The sequence below is a fragment of the Poecile atricapillus genome, chromosome 14, assembly GCF_030490865.1.
Source record: "Poecile atricapillus isolate bPoeAtr1 chromosome 14, bPoeAtr1.hap1, whole genome shotgun sequence".
NCBI lineage: Eukaryota > Metazoa > Chordata > Aves > Passeriformes > Paridae > Poecile > Poecile atricapillus.
This window is the reverse complement of record NC_081262.1, coordinates 9246060-9264950: the sequence shown is the minus strand read 5'-3', so window position 1 is coordinate 9264950 and position 18891 is coordinate 9246060. Positions and strand designations below refer to the sequence as shown.

General features: G+C 38.7%; 1 protein-coding gene across 2 annotated transcripts in view; it reads right to left on the bottom strand.

Moving 5' to 3' along the window:
- Positions 1 to 18830, bottom strand: part of VPS35L (VPS35 endosomal protein sorting factor like) — a 46445-nt gene extending 27615 nt beyond the window's left edge. The window contains exons 1-17 of one of the 2 annotated variants that reach the window (XM_058849812.1): positions 18764 to 18830; positions 15632 to 15731; positions 14516 to 14683; positions 14075 to 14197; positions 13691 to 13715; positions 12601 to 12677; positions 11885 to 12013; positions 9060 to 9144; positions 8073 to 8132; positions 6146 to 6242; positions 5689 to 5736; positions 4588 to 4681; positions 4010 to 4087; positions 3519 to 3641; positions 2791 to 2837; positions 614 to 725; positions 289 to 405 (exon numbers count right to left, since the gene is read on the bottom strand). In XM_058849812.1, the coding sequence (XP_058705795.1) occupies positions 289 to 405; positions 614 to 725; positions 2791 to 2837; positions 3519 to 3641; positions 4010 to 4087; positions 4588 to 4681; positions 5689 to 5736; positions 6146 to 6242; positions 8073 to 8132; positions 9060 to 9144; positions 11885 to 12013; positions 12601 to 12677; positions 13691 to 13715; positions 14075 to 14197; positions 14516 to 14683; positions 15632 to 15731; positions 18764 to 18780 (1500 nt within the window). In that variant the 5' untranslated portion in view covers positions 18781 to 18830. Of the gene's footprint in view, positions 1 to 288; positions 406 to 613; positions 726 to 2790; positions 2838 to 3518; positions 3642 to 4009; positions 4088 to 4587; positions 4682 to 5688; positions 5737 to 6145; positions 6243 to 8072; positions 8133 to 9059; positions 9145 to 11884; positions 12014 to 12600; positions 12678 to 13690; positions 13716 to 14074; positions 14198 to 14515; positions 14684 to 15631; positions 15732 to 18763 lie in introns of those variants that run through there. The other variant, XM_058849813.1, reaches the window with a different exon arrangement.
- Positions 18831 to 18891: the final 61 nt, after the last annotated feature.

Sequence of the window (18891 nt, the reverse complement as noted above, 5' to 3'; positions counted from 1 at the left end):
GTTATGCTTAAAAGAATTAATTCCTGAGGTATGATTCATGCAGACCTAAGGATCTAGACCTCCAAAATTGCATGTTTAATAATGTTATGTAAAATTAAGTTATGCTTCAGAAGAGCTAAGTAAAGCAGGTATGACCCAAAGATATTACAGCCATCACATTTTTTTTGCAGCTGTGTGCATTTAGAAAAGGTTAACAATGTCATGCTAAGCACGTGCTTACTGAACAACTGGCTACAGCTTTGCTCTAAACACAGAATCAGTAGTGAAACAGAATGGACAGTAACTCACCTGTGGATTCTTCAGCTTTGTTATAACCTTCCAGGCTTCATTTAATATTTGAAGGCGATCATTTTCAGGAGGATCAGCCAATGCCAAGTTTAATCCCAGGGAGCGAAAGAGGAGATGCTGAAAGTTAATGAGAAATTTTTAATTAAAAGCAGACAATGCACGTCCCTCCAAGACTGGTCTGGCAGGTACAGTGTGCAGAAAGATTTTCAGATAAAAACACTTGAAAAACTTTATTCAAGCGACACACAAGTTATGTAGGCAGATAAGAGCATAACGACCTCTGTCAAAGGAAAGGAATTGTTACAAATTAGATACAAAATGTTACCTTTGGGAATCCAGACTCATCACACTCTTTAATCATGCCAATGAAGTCCATTGATCTCGCAGCAATAAACTCTGCTCTGAACGCCGACATTACTGAATTCAACAGCAAAGCACTGCAATGAACACAACATAAATCAATAGAGCTCAACAGCAACTCAGATTTAGTAGTACCTGCATTTACATTAATCTGAACTTCTTAGGCTAACAACTGTCCAGCATCCATTGTAAATTTTAAAAGAAGAAAGATAATAAGGAAAAAAGACTCTCACATAAATCAAGCCTGCTTTGATGAGGATTAATAATGCATAAGCAAAACAAAAAAACATTAAGCCACCAGATAAGGAAAAGGTAGCCCAGCCTGTAAAATACTTATTCCACGCAAGTGTTTCTGAAGCCATCATTTTAGCAGGAATTTACTAGAAATATCAAGCAAACCAGGAGTAGCTGACATTTAGAAACTTACTCTCTGTTTAACTACAGTTCAGAAGAATACTTACAGACAGCAAATCTCTATTTAAATTTTTACTAATTAATTATATATGCATTATAAAAGCCACATTGATAGGATTAAAATAAATCCAAAGTCACAGTCATGTGATAACTGACAATGACATATTTAGACATTTCTGATTAAACATTCAGACAGGTATTGGTGTTACCATCAAGCCAAAGCCACAATGGAAGAGCGAACTCCCTGCATCACTCTGTAACATCCAGTTTACTCAGCCATGAGTTAGCTCAAGAAGCTGCCTCATAAAACACTGTGCCCTTCACTAGACTCAGACAGTTTGAATACAAGGCAGTTTACCCTGAGGGAAATTCTGTGGAGTGCTTAAAATAACCCAGCAGTTTCTGTGTTTCTGCCTAAGCCTTAGTGGTCCCATCACAATTTGACTGGAATTTGCATTTTATCATTAGACAAGCACTTCCAGTTCACCAGGTCTGTGCTTTGCAATTCAGAGAGCAGGCTGTCACTTTTCACTTAGATGGCTGCAAAGTAGCTCATGGAACATATTGAGATTATTAAAAGATTTATATACTGATGCCTCTTGCTTTGTAGTATTTTGACAGTCATGAGAAGATACAAAAACACAGAACTCCACTTTGGAAGACTACTGTTTTAAACTGGATTACTCAACTTCCCAATAAAAAAGACAGGTCCCAAATACATTTATTTAAAAAAAAAGTCACTATACTCAACATTTTATCCTTTCTTCAAAGAGAAAACATGAACAAAGAGGAAGAACCTAGCCCATCTTCACAGTGAAAAATGCTGAAAGTTGATTTGAAAGTAACTTCCACAAAACAAATCAATACCTGCCCAAAACAATTTGTACATCAGAGGATGTGAATTATTTTTATCTGTTCTACACACTCTGATACAATACCACTTTTACAGCACATTTTTTAAATCATGCTTTCCCCACGCTCCTTAGCTCAGTCACAGAATGCTGGCATTCCTCAGCAAAGTGATTAACATATTTTAGTTCTTCAGCTGCTGCAGAATTGTACTGTGCAAAGCACATCAGAAAAAAAAAATAGATAGCTAAAAAACTTTCACTGAACTCAGCCAAGCTACCCAATAAAAATGAACAGAGAGGAGCCCATCAACAAGGCAGACCGCATTCACAAAACCCAGTAAGTACATCCAATTTTCAGACCAGACCATCTTCCTGAATCTGATTACCCTGCACAAGGACTTCTAGGAGATGTTTGAGATACTAATTTTAATATTGAAAAAGCAATTCCCTAAATATTACCACCTTCCAAAGGTTGCCAGCAGGCTTACAACTTCCCTTGCTGAATGCATCTATGGCCTGCCAGTAGCCAGTGGAGGACAGGGGAAAGAAGGGGAGGAAAACCCAGAAAAGTGAAGCAAAACCAGGAATCAGAGACGTGGCTAACCAAGAACACATTAGAGTCCTAGACTTTGGCTTAGGAGCCAGAATGCAGCAACCAAGTTAAACTAATTAACTTTGGCTTGACAAGTAATCTACCATATTTCAGAATTCATCTCTGGAAAACAGATGTTCATAATCATGATTTAGTAAGCTACTGGGAGAATGAAAGCTGCACTATGCATCCAAACTGTTTCCAAAAAAGAGAGAGAGAACATTATTCCAGGGACTCAGGGGTACTCATTACAGACTCCTGTCTTCTACACTCTGCAACACTTACTTGTTCCCCAGCTTTTTGCATCTTTCCATCATCTCAGTAAGCAGAACCTGGAAAAATTACTTATTAAAATTAGTGAACAGAGATTCTGCAAATATATTCGGCTTTAATTACTGTACTGAAATCTACTAAAAGCTGTTTTAATTATCTCTTCAATACATTCCAATAGTCCTCTCTTATGTTATATTTACAGCAAAACAATGGTGTAGCACAACATAAAACACATCTTCTGGAACAGGTACAGTGGCATTTCAACCAAAACCACCATTTTATGGAAGTCAAATCTGCAATCCTTCATCCATGCCATTGCTCCAGGTAATCAGTATTTGCCAGCCAGGTCAGTTATCTCTGGCAGGAGAGATGAAAACTGCCAAACTGGCAGAGGTTGAAACAGCCTGTTAATTATGTTAAGCTACTGTTTTAGTCAAATCATTTGTATATCTGTATGACAGAAGAAACTGATGAATTCAGGAAATAAAGATTAAACCAGCTAAAGGACAGCAAGAAACAAACAGGAATACTGCCTATGAACTTGAAGTGGTCACACTTGAGCTTTGTGGAAGCAAACATTGTTCCCATACAGAAAAGAGCATCAGACAGTCCTATGTAGGCTTTTTTTACTCGCCTTCACACTCATGTAAGAACTGCCTGAGGGGTGTTTTTTTCAGTAGGCAAAATTAACTCTCCACCACAACACTTCCTTTAGTATTGAACACTACACGTTCACTTACATCTGGAGCATGGTATGCAATACACTGTAAAATCCAGTCTATAGCAGGAGAATATAGGGTCAAATACAAAGGGATCTCCACACATTGCACCACCAGCTGGTTCTGAACTGTATCCCCGTGTATCTGTTGAAATAAGAGACAAAACATGCTGCTGTGAAAAGGTATTTAATGGGAGATATGCCAAACAGGTCAAAGTTTGTGCATGAAAGGAAACAACAACAGATAGTAGCAGAAAAGTACAGATATTCTGAAGCATTCCTTGCAAGCTGGGGGAAAAAATATCAAGCCCATAACATATATTATTCAAGTCTGGAAACATGCTGTATAGAGCAGTTTCAACTTATCAGAATGTATGCAAAATTTCCCATACTGTATCTGGATGCAGAAACACCCCTACATTTGAGAACTTCTAAGATTTTTTTGAAGTATGTGACAGTTTTATTAAGGAGTATATTTATCTGATTTTGCAAATAAAACACTTATTTGCTTACTTGTTTAAATGTTAGGAGAAAGTCAAAAAAGTTTTTGTTCAGGCTTTCTTTGAGTTGTGGTGCCACTTCCATCCCAACCTGCATTAAAAGAAAAATATTTTATAGGCATCTATCAATTCTTCTTCACAGTGAGATAAAAATGCCTTTCTTGAAGGAATACACCTAAGTCACACACATCAAATCAACAAACAGCACTGAATCACATGCTTTTGACTGATTATTTCCTTGCTTACTATTATAGTCATGTCCACTAGCAACTACCCTGAGGCAGTTACAGCTGTTTTTAAACAGATCCTAACATCAGCTCAAATATCTGTAAGCACTGAGGAAATCAGCGTCTACTCCAGTGCACTGCAACAACCTACAGCAGCACATAAAATGATTCCTACTTACTACAAACACTTAAATAGAGATTTCCCATTCATAAAACAGAAGAGAAATAATTTTTTGTTTGTCTATTGAAAGAAAGAGACAAGCTGCTCACTACTTGACATAAAAGCAGTAGTTCCTTGAAGCAGCGGCAGCACTGGCTGCAATAAATCTTTGATACAGATCAGAGGAGGTAAATGACAGCCTACCCTGCAAAGGTATGCTCTGGCATAGACTGCAACCAGTGGATCTCCAATTCCTCTGATCATAGATGTTAACCGTGGGAGACACTCCGAAATGCCCCTGTTTTTATCAGAAATGAAAATGAGCTTCAACAGTCAATAACAGAATTGTATCACCTACAGATAAGTTCAGTAGCTGCCTTGTAGGCTAAGAATTGAGCATGAGTTATAGAAATATCTATCAAAGAAAAAGGATACTAGCACAAAAATTTATTTCGTAAGTAAAATTCTCTGTGTACAGTAATACATATCCTATATTCAAATTGCAGTATTTGCTATTCAGAGCAAGACAAATGAAACTAAAGAACTCCTCCTCTAGCCTGGAGAACAGCAGAGCTATGGAAAAGCTGTAACTCAATGTAAGAAAACCAGATGCTTAAAGCAGAATTGGCAGAACTCCTTCCATGTCTCATTTTCCCACAGGTCCTTTTTGACAGAGCTGTACTAGTGCCTGGATATGAGGCCCACTAATTCCAGTAAAAGAACTGCATTTTAGGGATAATAAAGTTGTCAGTATAGTAGCAATTTGGCTTCCAACACTCATTTCAAAATATAACTGAAGAAGGACAATTATAAGGGAAGGAACATTTTCTGCTCAGCAGCTGGCACTGTTTGGCAACACATTAAACTTATACCAAAGTTTTCAATAGATAGAGGTTCATTGTTCCTAAATGATTTCTCTTACTCTGTCTCTCCCACTATGACATCAATATTTTCCTTTCACTTTTCTATCCTTTTTCCACTCCTCATGTCAAAAATCTCCCTTTCCCTCCACCATCAGAAGCCACTAGTTTTCAATTTGCACAATTTTGCATTTGTGACACCTGATATCACATTTGTACATACATTTGAAAACCGAGAACACCATTGTATTTCAAAGTATATCACAGTTCACCTTTAATTTCTTTCATGGTATTCTCATTAAAAATTCCTAAAGTCCTCTGTACTGCTTCTCAGTTCTGCTAAGATCCTACCCACTACTAATCACAGAACTCTCATGCTTAATTCATTGAATTAGTTCCAAAGTCTGCCCATTCTCTTCCTTCCCATATTTAACATCATTCTTACGTTTTGGATAGGAATTTATTGCACTTCAGTATTGCTGCTTCCACATAACTATATTGAAGCCAAGTTAAGGAACAAAACTAAGATTCACACCAATGAAAAACCTGAAGCAAACATACACCAAATGAATATTGACCAAACTATTTTAAGGCCTTCTCCAATTAATGTCACTACACTTTGCTGACTTTTACAATTTATCTACATGATTTTGTTTCAAAATTTTTCATGCATCATCTCTACTTTGTCACTGCCAAACTGCTCAGAGCCAATAATTAAGCATTCAGTTTACTATGAAACATGACTCAAAAGTACATTCAAAACATACAGCCTGAAACAAACAAAACAAAGCCAGTATAAACATCAGGTCCTGTGGGTTTTATTGAAACAAACATGTTCTCTTCTGGAAAAACCTACAAAAAACCTGCAGACACACTCTGAGGGTCTCATTTGACAAGGATACAATCTGGGAATGAGTTCTCTGATTGAAGCAATCTTGAAAAACCAGTTTAAGCAAGTTTCTTTAGCCGTATCATTAACACTCTCTGGAGAAAAATTATCTGGGAAAACAACTCAGAAATAGTTACATTCTTTCTGTAAACAAGTTACTATTCATGTTAGGTTTAAAACTGTACTCTCTTTCCATTCACCAAGAAATGAAGTGCACAACACTAAACTTGGCAATACATCTGCTTCTCAGCTCTCTTGAGCAGCAGTCAGAGCTGAGTACATAACAAGAAAAGGTAACAATCTTGTAGTAAATATCATTTCAGAACCTGAATTCAAGCATTTAGGGCTCATCTCAGAGCAGCTACTGAGAATCAAACCTCTGCCTCTGCTCTTCCAAAATCAGAAATGTAAAAAAAAAGAAAATACAGAGAATCTGTAACAAACACATGTACATAAATCTATAATGACTAGAGAACATAAAGAAGAGATTTAAGCACTAAAATTGTTTATTTTAAAAGGCTAATATAAATTTTAAATAATGCTATTGCAAGAAGTAGGAAATAATGAATATGGACAAAAACCTTGTTTCTGTACACTGAACACAACCCCTCACAAACTCCTTGTGAAACCATTTAGAACACCAGCGCTCTCCCAATCCTGCCTCCACAAGGTAAGAAGCTCCACAAGAAAGTTTCTGACTTCCATCACAAGAGAAGCCACATGTTAGAACTCCCTGCACTCAGTATCTTTCTCATCTAGGACCTCAGGACTTCTCATTGAACTTTGTTTCATTTGGTTCCCAAGGGAGAAGCTCAGAGGTTGGGCCTGAAATCCCCAAAGGTTCACATGCACAGTCAGCACAGCACAGATTTTCCTTCTCCCTCCCACTTTTAGAGCTGCTTGGGAAGTTCCCACCAGCAATGCCTCTGGCAGCTGCAGCAGGAGCTCAGCTCTCCAGAACAGAGGCAACTGTGCCCAGAAATTGTGACGTGCTATGGGAACTGCCTGCCTTCGTTAATGTTTGTAAGAGCAGTTTGTCAGATCTGCAACAACCAAATTTATCTTAACTGTTCTCTCTAGGTTCATTTCAAATTTCAGTATTTGTCAGTTTCAAGTTTACAGCTCCAATCCTATGGATTTAACTGCAAACTAATGGTACTGTTCTACTGCCAACTACAGAATGTTTCATCTTGCAAGGATGTGCACTTAATGCACTCCAAACTGCCAGGAAATGCCTGTGTTTTCCATGGAATGTTTCAATTTCTTGCTAAAGAGATTCTTTCACCTGCAATGTCAAATTAGATTTTTACATTGTGTTGGAACTTAAACTGAAAAAAGAAAAAGGGCCCAGATTATAAAGATTATGCTAGAAATAGCCTGCTGCTACTTCCAAAATTCTCCTTTTATTACAGCAAAACTATCAAGTTTTCAGTGTAGCAACAAAAACATCTATTTACCAAAAACTGAGACTCTTAGCTTTGTTACATTTCTGCCATTAACCTTAAGCTACTAAACTGTAGTACTCCTAGAAGAGAGCATATACTATGACAAAAAAGGGAAAAAAAAGTCTTCCTTCATCTAATTTGGCCATTCCTGTTTAATTCTCCCTCCTCCTAATAAAATCTGTATTAGAGAATTTACATGATTCTTTGTGATTTCAAGCTCAGGAAGACCCAGTTTACATTTAGTAACAGCAGAGCCACACACACACTTTATTATATCTTAGGTATATCCTTCACAATTAAAATATAATTTTGCATGAACACTGTGAACAGCAGAAGCTGAAAGCAATGGATTTTACTCTGTTAAAAACTAAAAGCTACTAGATTCAAATCAGAACTGTTTCTACAGGAGATAGAGTAGCAATGGTCCTGTTTAACCTTCCTCAAGGTTGGGTATGTTTTTGTTCTGGAGCACAGTGGAAACAAACACAAAGTTACCTGGTAGAGAGACTCGGTTATCCACGCACATTGACAGAATTCTTTCATACACCAGTTTCCCTGGTTAAAAAATAAAAACAAATTAACAAACAATAAAACACAAGATGTTGGTACAAAGGCTCCCTTTCCAACATAGACTGAAATTAAATAGAAAAGCTTCCTAGAACACTGACATTTTGCTGCCCTCTAGTGAGGCTGAAATGTTCAGTGTGATTTAGCACTTCTCACACTATAAAAACATTTTCTGGCTCCCTTAAGTGCAGAGGTAACACACAGGTCAGATTCCTCCCAGGCCAGGAAAGGACAGCTGGTGTCCTGACTTTACTGAGTTTGGATATTATGTTATCTCCAGCAGCTTTCAGCAAGTAGGAAGGAGCACAAAGAGGAAGCACGGCCTGAAAAAACAATTGGATCTCTGTCGCAGCATATCCTGCTGGCACCAAAATACCCTTCAACTTTGAATATCATTGTAAATCTTTTCCATAACATGGCAGAAAAATAATAGAGTCACATGAAGTGGATGACAATTTCACAAGTTTAAAAATATATTAAAAAAATCAGTAACTACATTCTGATCATTTCATAGTCCCTGTTCAGCCAAAGAAAACTTTGACTTCTATTCTTCAAATACAAAAATAATGAAATATTGAGTCAAAAGGCTGCCAAAATCAAAATATTTTTATAATGACAATGTGTTTTAAATTTCAAAATTCAGAGATCATGATTTTTCCTAACATTTTGTTCTAGATGTTCACTAATACATAAAGGACAGAACCACAATATTAAGTATTTTTATCTTAAGGACTTTGCTCTTAGGAGATTTTTCTACAATTATATACCATGTTTACTATTGGTGTCCAAATGTTTTTGTTGGAAATATTCCACGTTAAAACTAAATCCTTTTTGGATAACTCTGATGCTTTCTAACATTACAAAAAATAATCTTATTAACAATTGTGTAGTAAGTCTGGTACAGTAGATACTTACCAAAAGTATCAAGGATATCTGTAATTAAAACAAATTTACTTGGATAAAACTGGATTACTGTTGTGTCTGAGAGAAGCTTAGAACACTAGAAGGAGGAAAAAAAAGAAAAAAATTTAGAAGCCAATACAAGTTTGTGTTTTTATTTCAGAAAAGCTGGAATGGATGAATATCCACAGATGCAAAGGGCCAACATGAACTATGAAGCACAAGGACATTTAACATAGCAGACCATGGTGCTTGTTGTAATTTTCAGGTTTCATTTCCAAATCTACACAGACCTGGTTTTCTTTTATACAGGGTAACCTACAATGCTGAGTTTCAGGTGACCATGAAGATCTGTGCATTTGTTCAGACAAGACTAATTCTCTCCCTGACAAAGCATTAAAAGGCACTTCTTCTCTAAAATCACTTTTTTTTAAGGATGGTGTTCAGTTTTTCACCATCTGTCTAAGCATCCATATCAAACACAAAATGTAATATAGATTAAATTAAGAAACAATTTTAAAAGAGTCGTTAATGAGCTTTCCAATGCATTTCTGCAGCTCACATAACTAATTCAAACATTCTGGAAACAGACTGAGGGACAGCCAGCTCCAGGGAGGACTCTGTAATCAATCACCATCCACTGGACACAACCTGATCATGGCATTTGGACTACAATGATGGCTGGTACAAAGTCACATTTGAAAATCTATTACCCACTTAGTTCTACTCTCATTCAGGCCAAGAAGAAATACATCCATTGATTGTATGAATTCAAAATACATGCTGAGGAATGAAGATATTTCTAAGATATCTAATTAAGTTATACTTTGTTTTCCAAGATTAAACTGGAGTCAAAAAGTTTGGCAGGAGGTTACTCACAAACAATCAGCGTCTACCAAAAGAAAACAGGTGAATGACTGGGGAGAGAAACCCACCTCTTCCTTGCTTAAGCCAAATGCAGCCTCTGGCCTGGCATTTTCTCTGGTCTCCAAGACTGACACTATTTTCTATGAGCTCCATCCTTTCTCTCTCCATCACCATTACCACTTTTCTTAGAGCTCACATACATAATCAACTTACTTCAGCTTACTCTAAGTAGCTTAGCATACTCCAACTTGACCGGTAAATTAACTTGAAAAAAGGCACTTGAGGAATTGCTTAGGTTGGAAAAGACCTTGAAGACTGTTGAGTCCAACCTTTAATCCATCACTGCCAAGATCACCAATAAAAAATATCTGCAAGTGCCACATCTACACATCTTTTAAATACCTCCAAGGACAGTGATGTCACCACGGCCCTGAGCACTCTGGTCAAGTGATTTCACCCTTTAGGTGAAAAAATTTTCCTAACCAGAAGTCAAACTCACTCCTCCTACTGCATACTAACCAGTCTGTAATAATAATGACAGACTATGTATATAACCACAGCCTGATGCCAAGAGAACTGCTCAGCTCATTCAGGGGATACAGCACTCTGCAGGAAGAAGCACAAGTAAAGTTCAATGAGGGTTCTACCCTATCCTGCTTAATAACTATAGAATTATTATCCTTCATTAATTTTTTCAATTCACTTATTACACAAGTACCTATTCCATTCTTAGCCAGTCTTTCAATTAGTGACGAGCATCTGCAGCATTAAGTGCTAAGTGAACAACACTTCAGCAGAGATAAACACATTCAACTTTGGCACCACTTTCCTAAAAGGAAGCACTGGATCCCCTGTTAGAAACTGCATTATTTCAAAATTGTTTGTGAACCAGTTGCAAAAGAACATATGAAAGTATCAATGCATAGATTATCACTGCATTATCACACACACATATATATTTTTACACACAAAACACTGTAAGCACAGTACATCCCTGCTGCTTTTCTTCTCATCCAAAGACAATATTCACACTTCACAATCCTATATATGGATTTTTTTAAAAAGGACAATAATAGTGCTGATTTCATAGTATTACAATAGTACATTAGTCACCATAGGTCACATATAATTGTTTGATCTCACTTCATTAATGTTTCATTTCCTTTTTTGTCTTTACCGCAATTTAAGATGAAATTATTTCAAGCAGTTTTCACAAGAGTATCCATAATGACCAAAAAAATCCTGACTTTATATAACCCCCCTGCATGACTATGAGCATTACATCAGTTTTACAGCTTTTAAGGATGTCATTATCTCATCCATTCTCTGCTGCACTCTGCCTCTGGCCTTTTTTAAAGGCCAAACCAAACAAAAGAGCATTTAACTGTCCTATTTCCCCATGCCCTCCTCAAAGCACATCACCCCAAATGACCCAAAGGAAGACTATGCACAAGTTCTCAAACAAACAAACAAAAACAAACCCCATACAAACAATTTTAAAAATCTGGAGCTGTTTTTGGTAGCTTGCTAAGGTCCTAAATCCCTTTATTTAATTGCCTTGCTAAGTCTGGATGGGTAAAATTCTGGTGTTCAAAAAGCTATTCTGGTATTATTTGTAGGGAGCAAGGGGCCGAAGGAGAAGAGGACAGAAAAGTAAATTAATGTCCTACAAAGAGCTGATATTGCTACATGCTATTTGTTCTAACTATCCTTAAGCAGGTAAAATTTCCACATCTGGTGACTCAGTGAGAATTCCATCCCACATAACCTAGTCAAAACCAATACATAACAACCAAGCTGAAAATCCAACTATTGTCAGAAGTCATAAAACTCTAGAAGTAATGTGCTTCAGAGAAGAGCAAAAGAAAATAATAGAAAAAAAAGTAGAAACCCTTCTTTTCCCAAGAAGGAAACTGGACAAGTTATATCACCAATCTCACTGGTTCTGCATGGAACAAAGATATAAAACTGACCTGGATTACTATTTTGAGAGCTTTTACTTTTTGATCTGAGGACCATGCATCCTTTAAAGACTGATTCAGTTCTTCAATTCGGTTCATGTAATCCTGCTGAGTCAAATTCAACAGCTCTTTCTGCGACCCCTGGCAAGAAACACAAACCCATTTAATAAGAGCAGGAGGGAAGGAAGGAGAGTGCTGTCATTATAGACTCAAATCACCATGTTGGGGGGGAGAATCCTACAAAATTTATTACAACTTCCCTTCAGGTCTTAGGAAAGTAGGTTATGAAACATCTCACTTTTGCACAATAAAATACTGCAGCTTGAGAAATAACTTCAGTACTCAGTATTTCTATCAAGCTCATAACTGTAACTTAAATTAAACTCGGGTAAACATATGCAGCATCTGCAACAGGGGTAACAGAATTATCAGATGTTAAGACTACAGGGCTCCACAAAGTTTTACAGCAGTTAGAAGGTAAATCAACAGCAGTAGATCAGGTGAATTTTGAAAACAGAATTTCTAGTGATACAAAAATATGATTCTGCCTGAATCCTGTAACAATAAGGATTAAAATTACTAGAAGATTCCAACAGAAAGTACATCTTTATCTAAATAGTGCACTAGCAGAATCAGGACCTTTTTTAAAGGCTTCACAAAAGATTTTTATTTCACAATTCTTTTCACTTTCATAATGATGCTGTAACTTCATCAGAAAACTTTCTCACCTCTTCCAGATCATCCAGTTCTTCCAGCCTTGTCCTCACTTTTTCAGAAACTGCTGAACCAGTAGTTGTGGATTTTCCTGAAAAGAATTACAGATGTAATTTTCTTCAACATTTAAACACTTAGACTTCTAAAGAGAAACAAACCTGAAGGAGCCTGACATGGACCAGTCAGCTTCTGTGACAGAAGACGAGTGGTTCAATTCATTTAGTGACTATTCCTGAAGACACATATCTAAACATACCTACAGGGCATTCACTTTGAACAAGGGCAGTAACAAGTAATGAAAATTGGATATAAGTGGATTTTCCCACAAGTTTTACCAGTAAGAAAAGAATCACCATATAGAACCATGGGATAATTAAGAATAGAAAAGCTCTATGGAGGTCTGTGTCCAACTCTCCTCCTAAAAGCCCATCCAACTCTTAAGTTGTAATAGTTGCACACGTTTATATCCAGTCAATTTAAAGGTATCTAAGGATATAGATGTCACACTCTGTCTGAACATCCATTTTCAGTGTTTGACCACTCTCATCGTAAAAAAGTATTTTGTGTTTTTGCAGATGCTGAAATGCTGCATGTTTATTCATACATAAAAATCCTGATTTACTATGCTATGATTACTGCCCAGATTCTCTTTGCTAGAAAACATGATAAAATATTTAACATTTGGTTCTTTTTTAAACACCCAGCATACATTTGAAATCACTTCACTTTCATGTAGAGAATAACTGAACAAGTTCCCAAAGGACTTGTTTGCTTTCCTTCCAGCTACCAGAAGAGTTGATAAACATGATCTTCAAAACATCATTTATCAGTTTAAATGGAAGAAAGTTTTAAGCTACAGTGGAAGGCAGTGCAGTGAAATAATCACAAATTCATAAGTCCCCAGGAATAAAAGACAAGGTGGATGGGTGCCTTATTTTCAATAATTATTTTAAATAAATATCCAGACATCTTACCCACAAAAAAGCAAGGACCATGATGTCAGAATGGGGAGGCAGGAAAACACATTTCAAGCATTCTTGACTACAAACCTGTCACTGCACTCTGCCTCAAGCAAACCCTATTACTGGTAAAGAAAGTGCTCACCTTTTTCAGATCCCATGTATAGATTCTGTAAGGAAGCAGAAAAAGCAGACTTAGAAAACATGTACTCACTAGCATTCCAGGAATGCATAGGGTAATTACACTGATAATTAACTCTTTAATCATTTACAAGAAGACACAAGATCAGAAGTTATTTGCTTTGTTAAAAAAAGACAAAGTGATGGCTTCTAAATATCAAGAGACTTGGACTCAGCTCTAAAACAATCTTTACAAGCGAGATTTGTGTTTGTGATTCAGTTTTCTACAGCATTAAAACTGAAATTTAGAAGACCAGTATTTACCCATGAAAGAATTATAAAATAGCAACATCCAAAATCCATTAAAGGTCTAGTACAAATTAAAAAAACCGTGGCAGCCACCACTTACAATAGAAAGCTTCTCTGTTGTTGTGTATCTAGCAAGGATTTCACCACGTTTGCTTGACCATGGTTCAAAGTCACTTCCTACTGCTGAGCTCTCATCTTTTTCCCGTTTCCTTCGTGCACCATCCTGTAACAGGAGTACAAGTGCAAAAGTTAAATACAGATCTGGAAAAAGAAGAAAAGGCTGATAAAGGCCAACTTAATGTTTCAAGTGCTAGCTGATCCTTTCAAAAGTTACAATAGTTTTTAAAAATCCTTATTTAAATAAATACGTCAACATAAACCAGATAAAAGCAGGCAAACAAAAAAGAATATGCTATTAATATGGTATATTTACTATATTAACCTCTTCACTAGTGAGACAATACATTTTAGCCAGGGTTGGCTTTATGGTTTTGGTTTGGTTTTGGTTTTATTTTATTTAGTTAACTGCCCCCAGAGTTACCGTGGGAGGAACAGTAGTCACAGGATCTGCAGCTGCTGCAAACAATGACAAGGGATCAGTGCCATCCAACACACTGCTCAGTGGGTCCATCATAGAACTCGAGGAAGAGGAGGAGGTGGAAGAAGTACTTCCCTTCCGGTTCATCTTCTTCGTCTTGGATTCAGTAACCTAAAGAAAAAGTTCAGAACTATTTAACAAAAAGGCTTTCTCTTCCCTCACTTTTCTTTAATAAATTATCAAATATATGCTATGTAAATTGTGCTGTTACAATGAAAGCAAGAAGACATCAAACAAATTCTTTGGAATGAGCACCAGCATTTACATTGAGGGCCCCCCTTTTCCCAGAATCTGGAGGCATTTACTCTCCTGTAGCATTTCCACTGCTTTTTTTTTTCCTTCCAATTCTAGGTCTACAAAATTGTAAGAACAACCACTGAGTATCTTTCTAGTACCCCTCCTCTATTTTATTAGGTTTGTCCCTGTCTTCCAAACTCTTTCTTGCTATTTAATTTCCTCTGCCAGTTTCAGCTTTACTTTTCTCATATGAACACTCAAGCCTAGAACATCAAATCCATACCTCAGGCCACCGTCTTCTCTCCCTGCTGACCTCCCTGAGCAGAAGCTGCTGCCCATTTATCATTCATTAGTGGGTAACTCATCTCTTTGAAGCAGGATTTTTTCTGTACATCTTTAAAAGCCTCTTACACATCAAAGAAATTATAAATGTTTTAAAGTACACAGCTGACTGGAAGCTAACCCAAAACCAAACCTTACATCAAGCAATTATGCAGGTCATTCGTAATGCAACAATTTGATTTTAAATTTATCCATTATTCAGCATTTAATGCAACCAAGAAAAGCTACTACCTGGAGGTGCTGTGTTTGTCAGGAGACTCTTTCTGACACCAAACAGCACCAGCAAACTTCTGTAAAGGGCAAACAGAATAAACCTTGTTGCCTCTACAACAGGTCACTAGCACAGAAAGCAACTTCACAAGTACCACCACCAGTCTCGAAGCCTTTTAATTTTAAAGGAACAGACATAAAAAGAGGTAAAAGGAGGAACACAATCAGTCTGAATTCAGATTTTTTTTCCTAAAGCACAAAAAAACTCACTGTAATGGGTTTCAATGGATGGTAATCGCCAAAGTCCAAGGGTACAGATTCCAGTTTGCATACTTCAGATTCTGACACATAGTTCCTTGATCTTGCATGCCTTAAAGAGTGAAGGGAAAGTGTATATGCATATAAATAACCACATACTAAGAGAGAAGCATAGCCTACATACACACAGATGCTTATTTACAAAAAAAAACTCGAAAAATAAGCAAACATAAAGATCCAAATTTCTCTCTACTGAGATAACATAAAACTAAAACTGGAGAATTTTTACTTTCAGCCATTTAGTTGTACTTTTTTTCAGTCTTTGAAACATGCAGAGCTGTTGTTCTTTTTTTTTGTTCAAGATCCTGAGAATGTTTATAGCACACACTACTGCCTCAGCTGAATTAGTAAAATCAGACTCCTAATGAAAGCAAACAGCACTTCCCCTATATAACACACATCTTTCCCAGAAGAATTAATCCAAACTTTCAAATAATTCCATTCCTACTCAAAGATGTAACTCATTTGGAAGATTTTCAGCAGTGCTAAGCAGCCAGCTCTTCTGCAGATACCATGTACCCAAAAAATCCAAGTTTCCTTAATAATGAATTACAGATTAGATTATTTATGGTTGTGCCACTCCAAGGAGAAACTTTTGACATCTAGTGAGATAGAGCAGAGCAAAAGAAAGAGTCCAGTGAAATCCACATGCTTATTTGTTTTCTTGATCTTTTGCTATTGTCCTATTGTTCAATGACTCTTCTTGCTCATTTGCATCATGCGTTAATCAGCATCTGAGTGAAAAATCTTCCAAATTCTTTCTGGCTACACAATTATAACATTTCTTTAACTGTTGACAGCTCTCTCAGCATCCCCAGGCCAAAATCAACTGCACTCAAATTAGTGTAAACACACTGGGCAAGTGCACATGGTAATAATACACATGTGGGAGTGAACAAGAGCTGTAAACTCTGCAAAGAAGTCTTTAAAAAGTGCATTTTTACAATGTGGCTATTCAAGTGATAAGACAGCTTTCAACAGAGCTAATACAGAGGATGAGATCAAGATTGCTCTGGCATTATGTTCTGCTTACTCTGCAGGGAAAGGAGATTAAGCACTCCTTTCTTGGCCACAGCCGTGCAGCCAACTTTTGAGAGGAAATAAAAATAAGACTCTGGCCAAGCTGGGGTTTCAACCTCTGTGCATCCTGCATGATTACATCCTTGCTTCAGGTGCTCTTTTAACAGTGGGTTTCAATCTTTTCCACACACGAGCACCATTGCAATTGCCACCACTCGGCACCCTTAACACCTGCCAGCCTACCAACCTTTTTCTCTCCTTCTGATAAAACGTCTTTTTTCCTGGGACTGCTTTCAGGCACACAGCACTCTCCCAGAGCCAGTGCTTATCCTAAAGGAAGCACTTCAAAAAGCTCACAACAAAGGAGCCAGGCATATAAAATGGAAGAGAGTCCCTTTACAACACTACACATATATTGATATTGGTAATACAATGAGGCATATCCCATAGTGACTGTACCTATCATTATCTGAGTATTAACCATAAAAACAATTTCTCCAGAAATTTATGCATAGCTATTATAAAAATGCATTGTAGCCCTACACTTTATTTTATATACTTTTTACTACTTTAACAAATTTGTTTGAATTTTTAAATTTGCTTAATTTGAACATTATGTTAACACAACTCTTCAGCATCAACAGGTGCTATTTTTTTTCCTCATATGTAGACTGATGATTATGCAGACAACAAATCCACAGAACAGCTTTTAGCATTAATACTGCTTAAAAATAGCTAGTGTTCTGCTAAACCCCATAGCATGAAAATATCTTATTAGAAACAGCATGATGGAAAACATCTTACTCTGGTAAAGGTCTGGTTATTTCCCTGTGGCCACGTCTACATAAGTTACTAGACCTATATATTAAGACAGTTAGCTCATTGCTGTACTACATAAAAATCAGTTTTTCAGCATCTCTGCTGCTCTGCTTTATTTTGCTACTGCTTTTGTCTGTTAGAGAAAGAGTGCTTCTTTTATCCTTCCTTTACCAAACAAATACTAGACTGAGTAATTCCATGTCCTACGCAGTGTAGCCTCCTGAGATGTACACATTTTCCTGTAAAAGCAAGTTGCTAGAAGCTGACTCTACCTCTGTCTGTAGCCCCTGTCTACTTCTAAAGAGCCTGTGAAAGACAACGAACAGAGATTAAACTATGCTAATATCGGTAAATACACAGCACGAGACTACATCTCCACCGGCGAGCTGCGAGCGGGCGGGACAGCGGGCCCGCAGTGACCCCGCCGGGGGCGGCGGGCGGAGCGCTCCGGCCCTTCGCTCCGAGCGGACACCGAGCAGGACACCGAGCAGGACACCGAGCAGACACCGAGCAGGGCACCGAGCAGGGCACCAAGCAGGACACCGAGCAGGGCACCGAGCAGGACACCGAGCAGACACCGAGCAGACACCGAGAGAACACCGAGCAGGGCACCGAGCAGGGCACCGAGCAGGGCACCGAGCAGACACCGAGCAGGGCACCGAGCAGGGCACCAAGCAGGACACCGAGCAGGGCACCGAGCAGGACACCGAGCAGACACCGAGCAGACACCGAGAGAACACCGAGCAGGGCACCGAGCAGGGCACCGAGCAGACACCGAGAGAACACCGAGCAGGACACCGAGCAGACACCGAGCAGGACACCGAGCAGGACACCGAGCGAGCAGGGCTCCATGACAACACACCGGCGAGAGCGGCAATAGCGGGAGGCCGTGGCGTCCCACCCGGCTCACAGCTGCGGCTCCGTCCCGCAGCAGAGCTGTGCCGCCGGCCCGGCAGCCGCGCAGCTCAGTGTAACGCCGGGGTGTTATGAATGTGATCGGTACCCTCGGGTCTCCCAGCCAGTACGCCGGGCAGCGGTCCCACGGCACCCAGCACCCCGCTGCCCCCGCCATTCACAGGCATCCCCCAGTCCCCTGAACTGTCCCGAGCCCCGCGGGCGGAGAGGCCCCGCACTCTCCCCTCTGGCACATCGGTGGCCACCCCCGCCTTAGCCCCAGAGCCCCCCAGAGCCCGCCTTAGCCCCCCAGAGCCCGCCTTAGCCCCCCAGAGCCCGCCGCCGCCTCACCAGGGGAACGCCGCCATCTTGCGCCCCGTCACATGACAGCGCGCGCCGGGCGCTCCTTCCGCCGGCAGCTCCCGGCCCGCCCTCAGCGCCGACAACGCAAAGCTCCAAAAGCACAGAAAGGCGCTTCT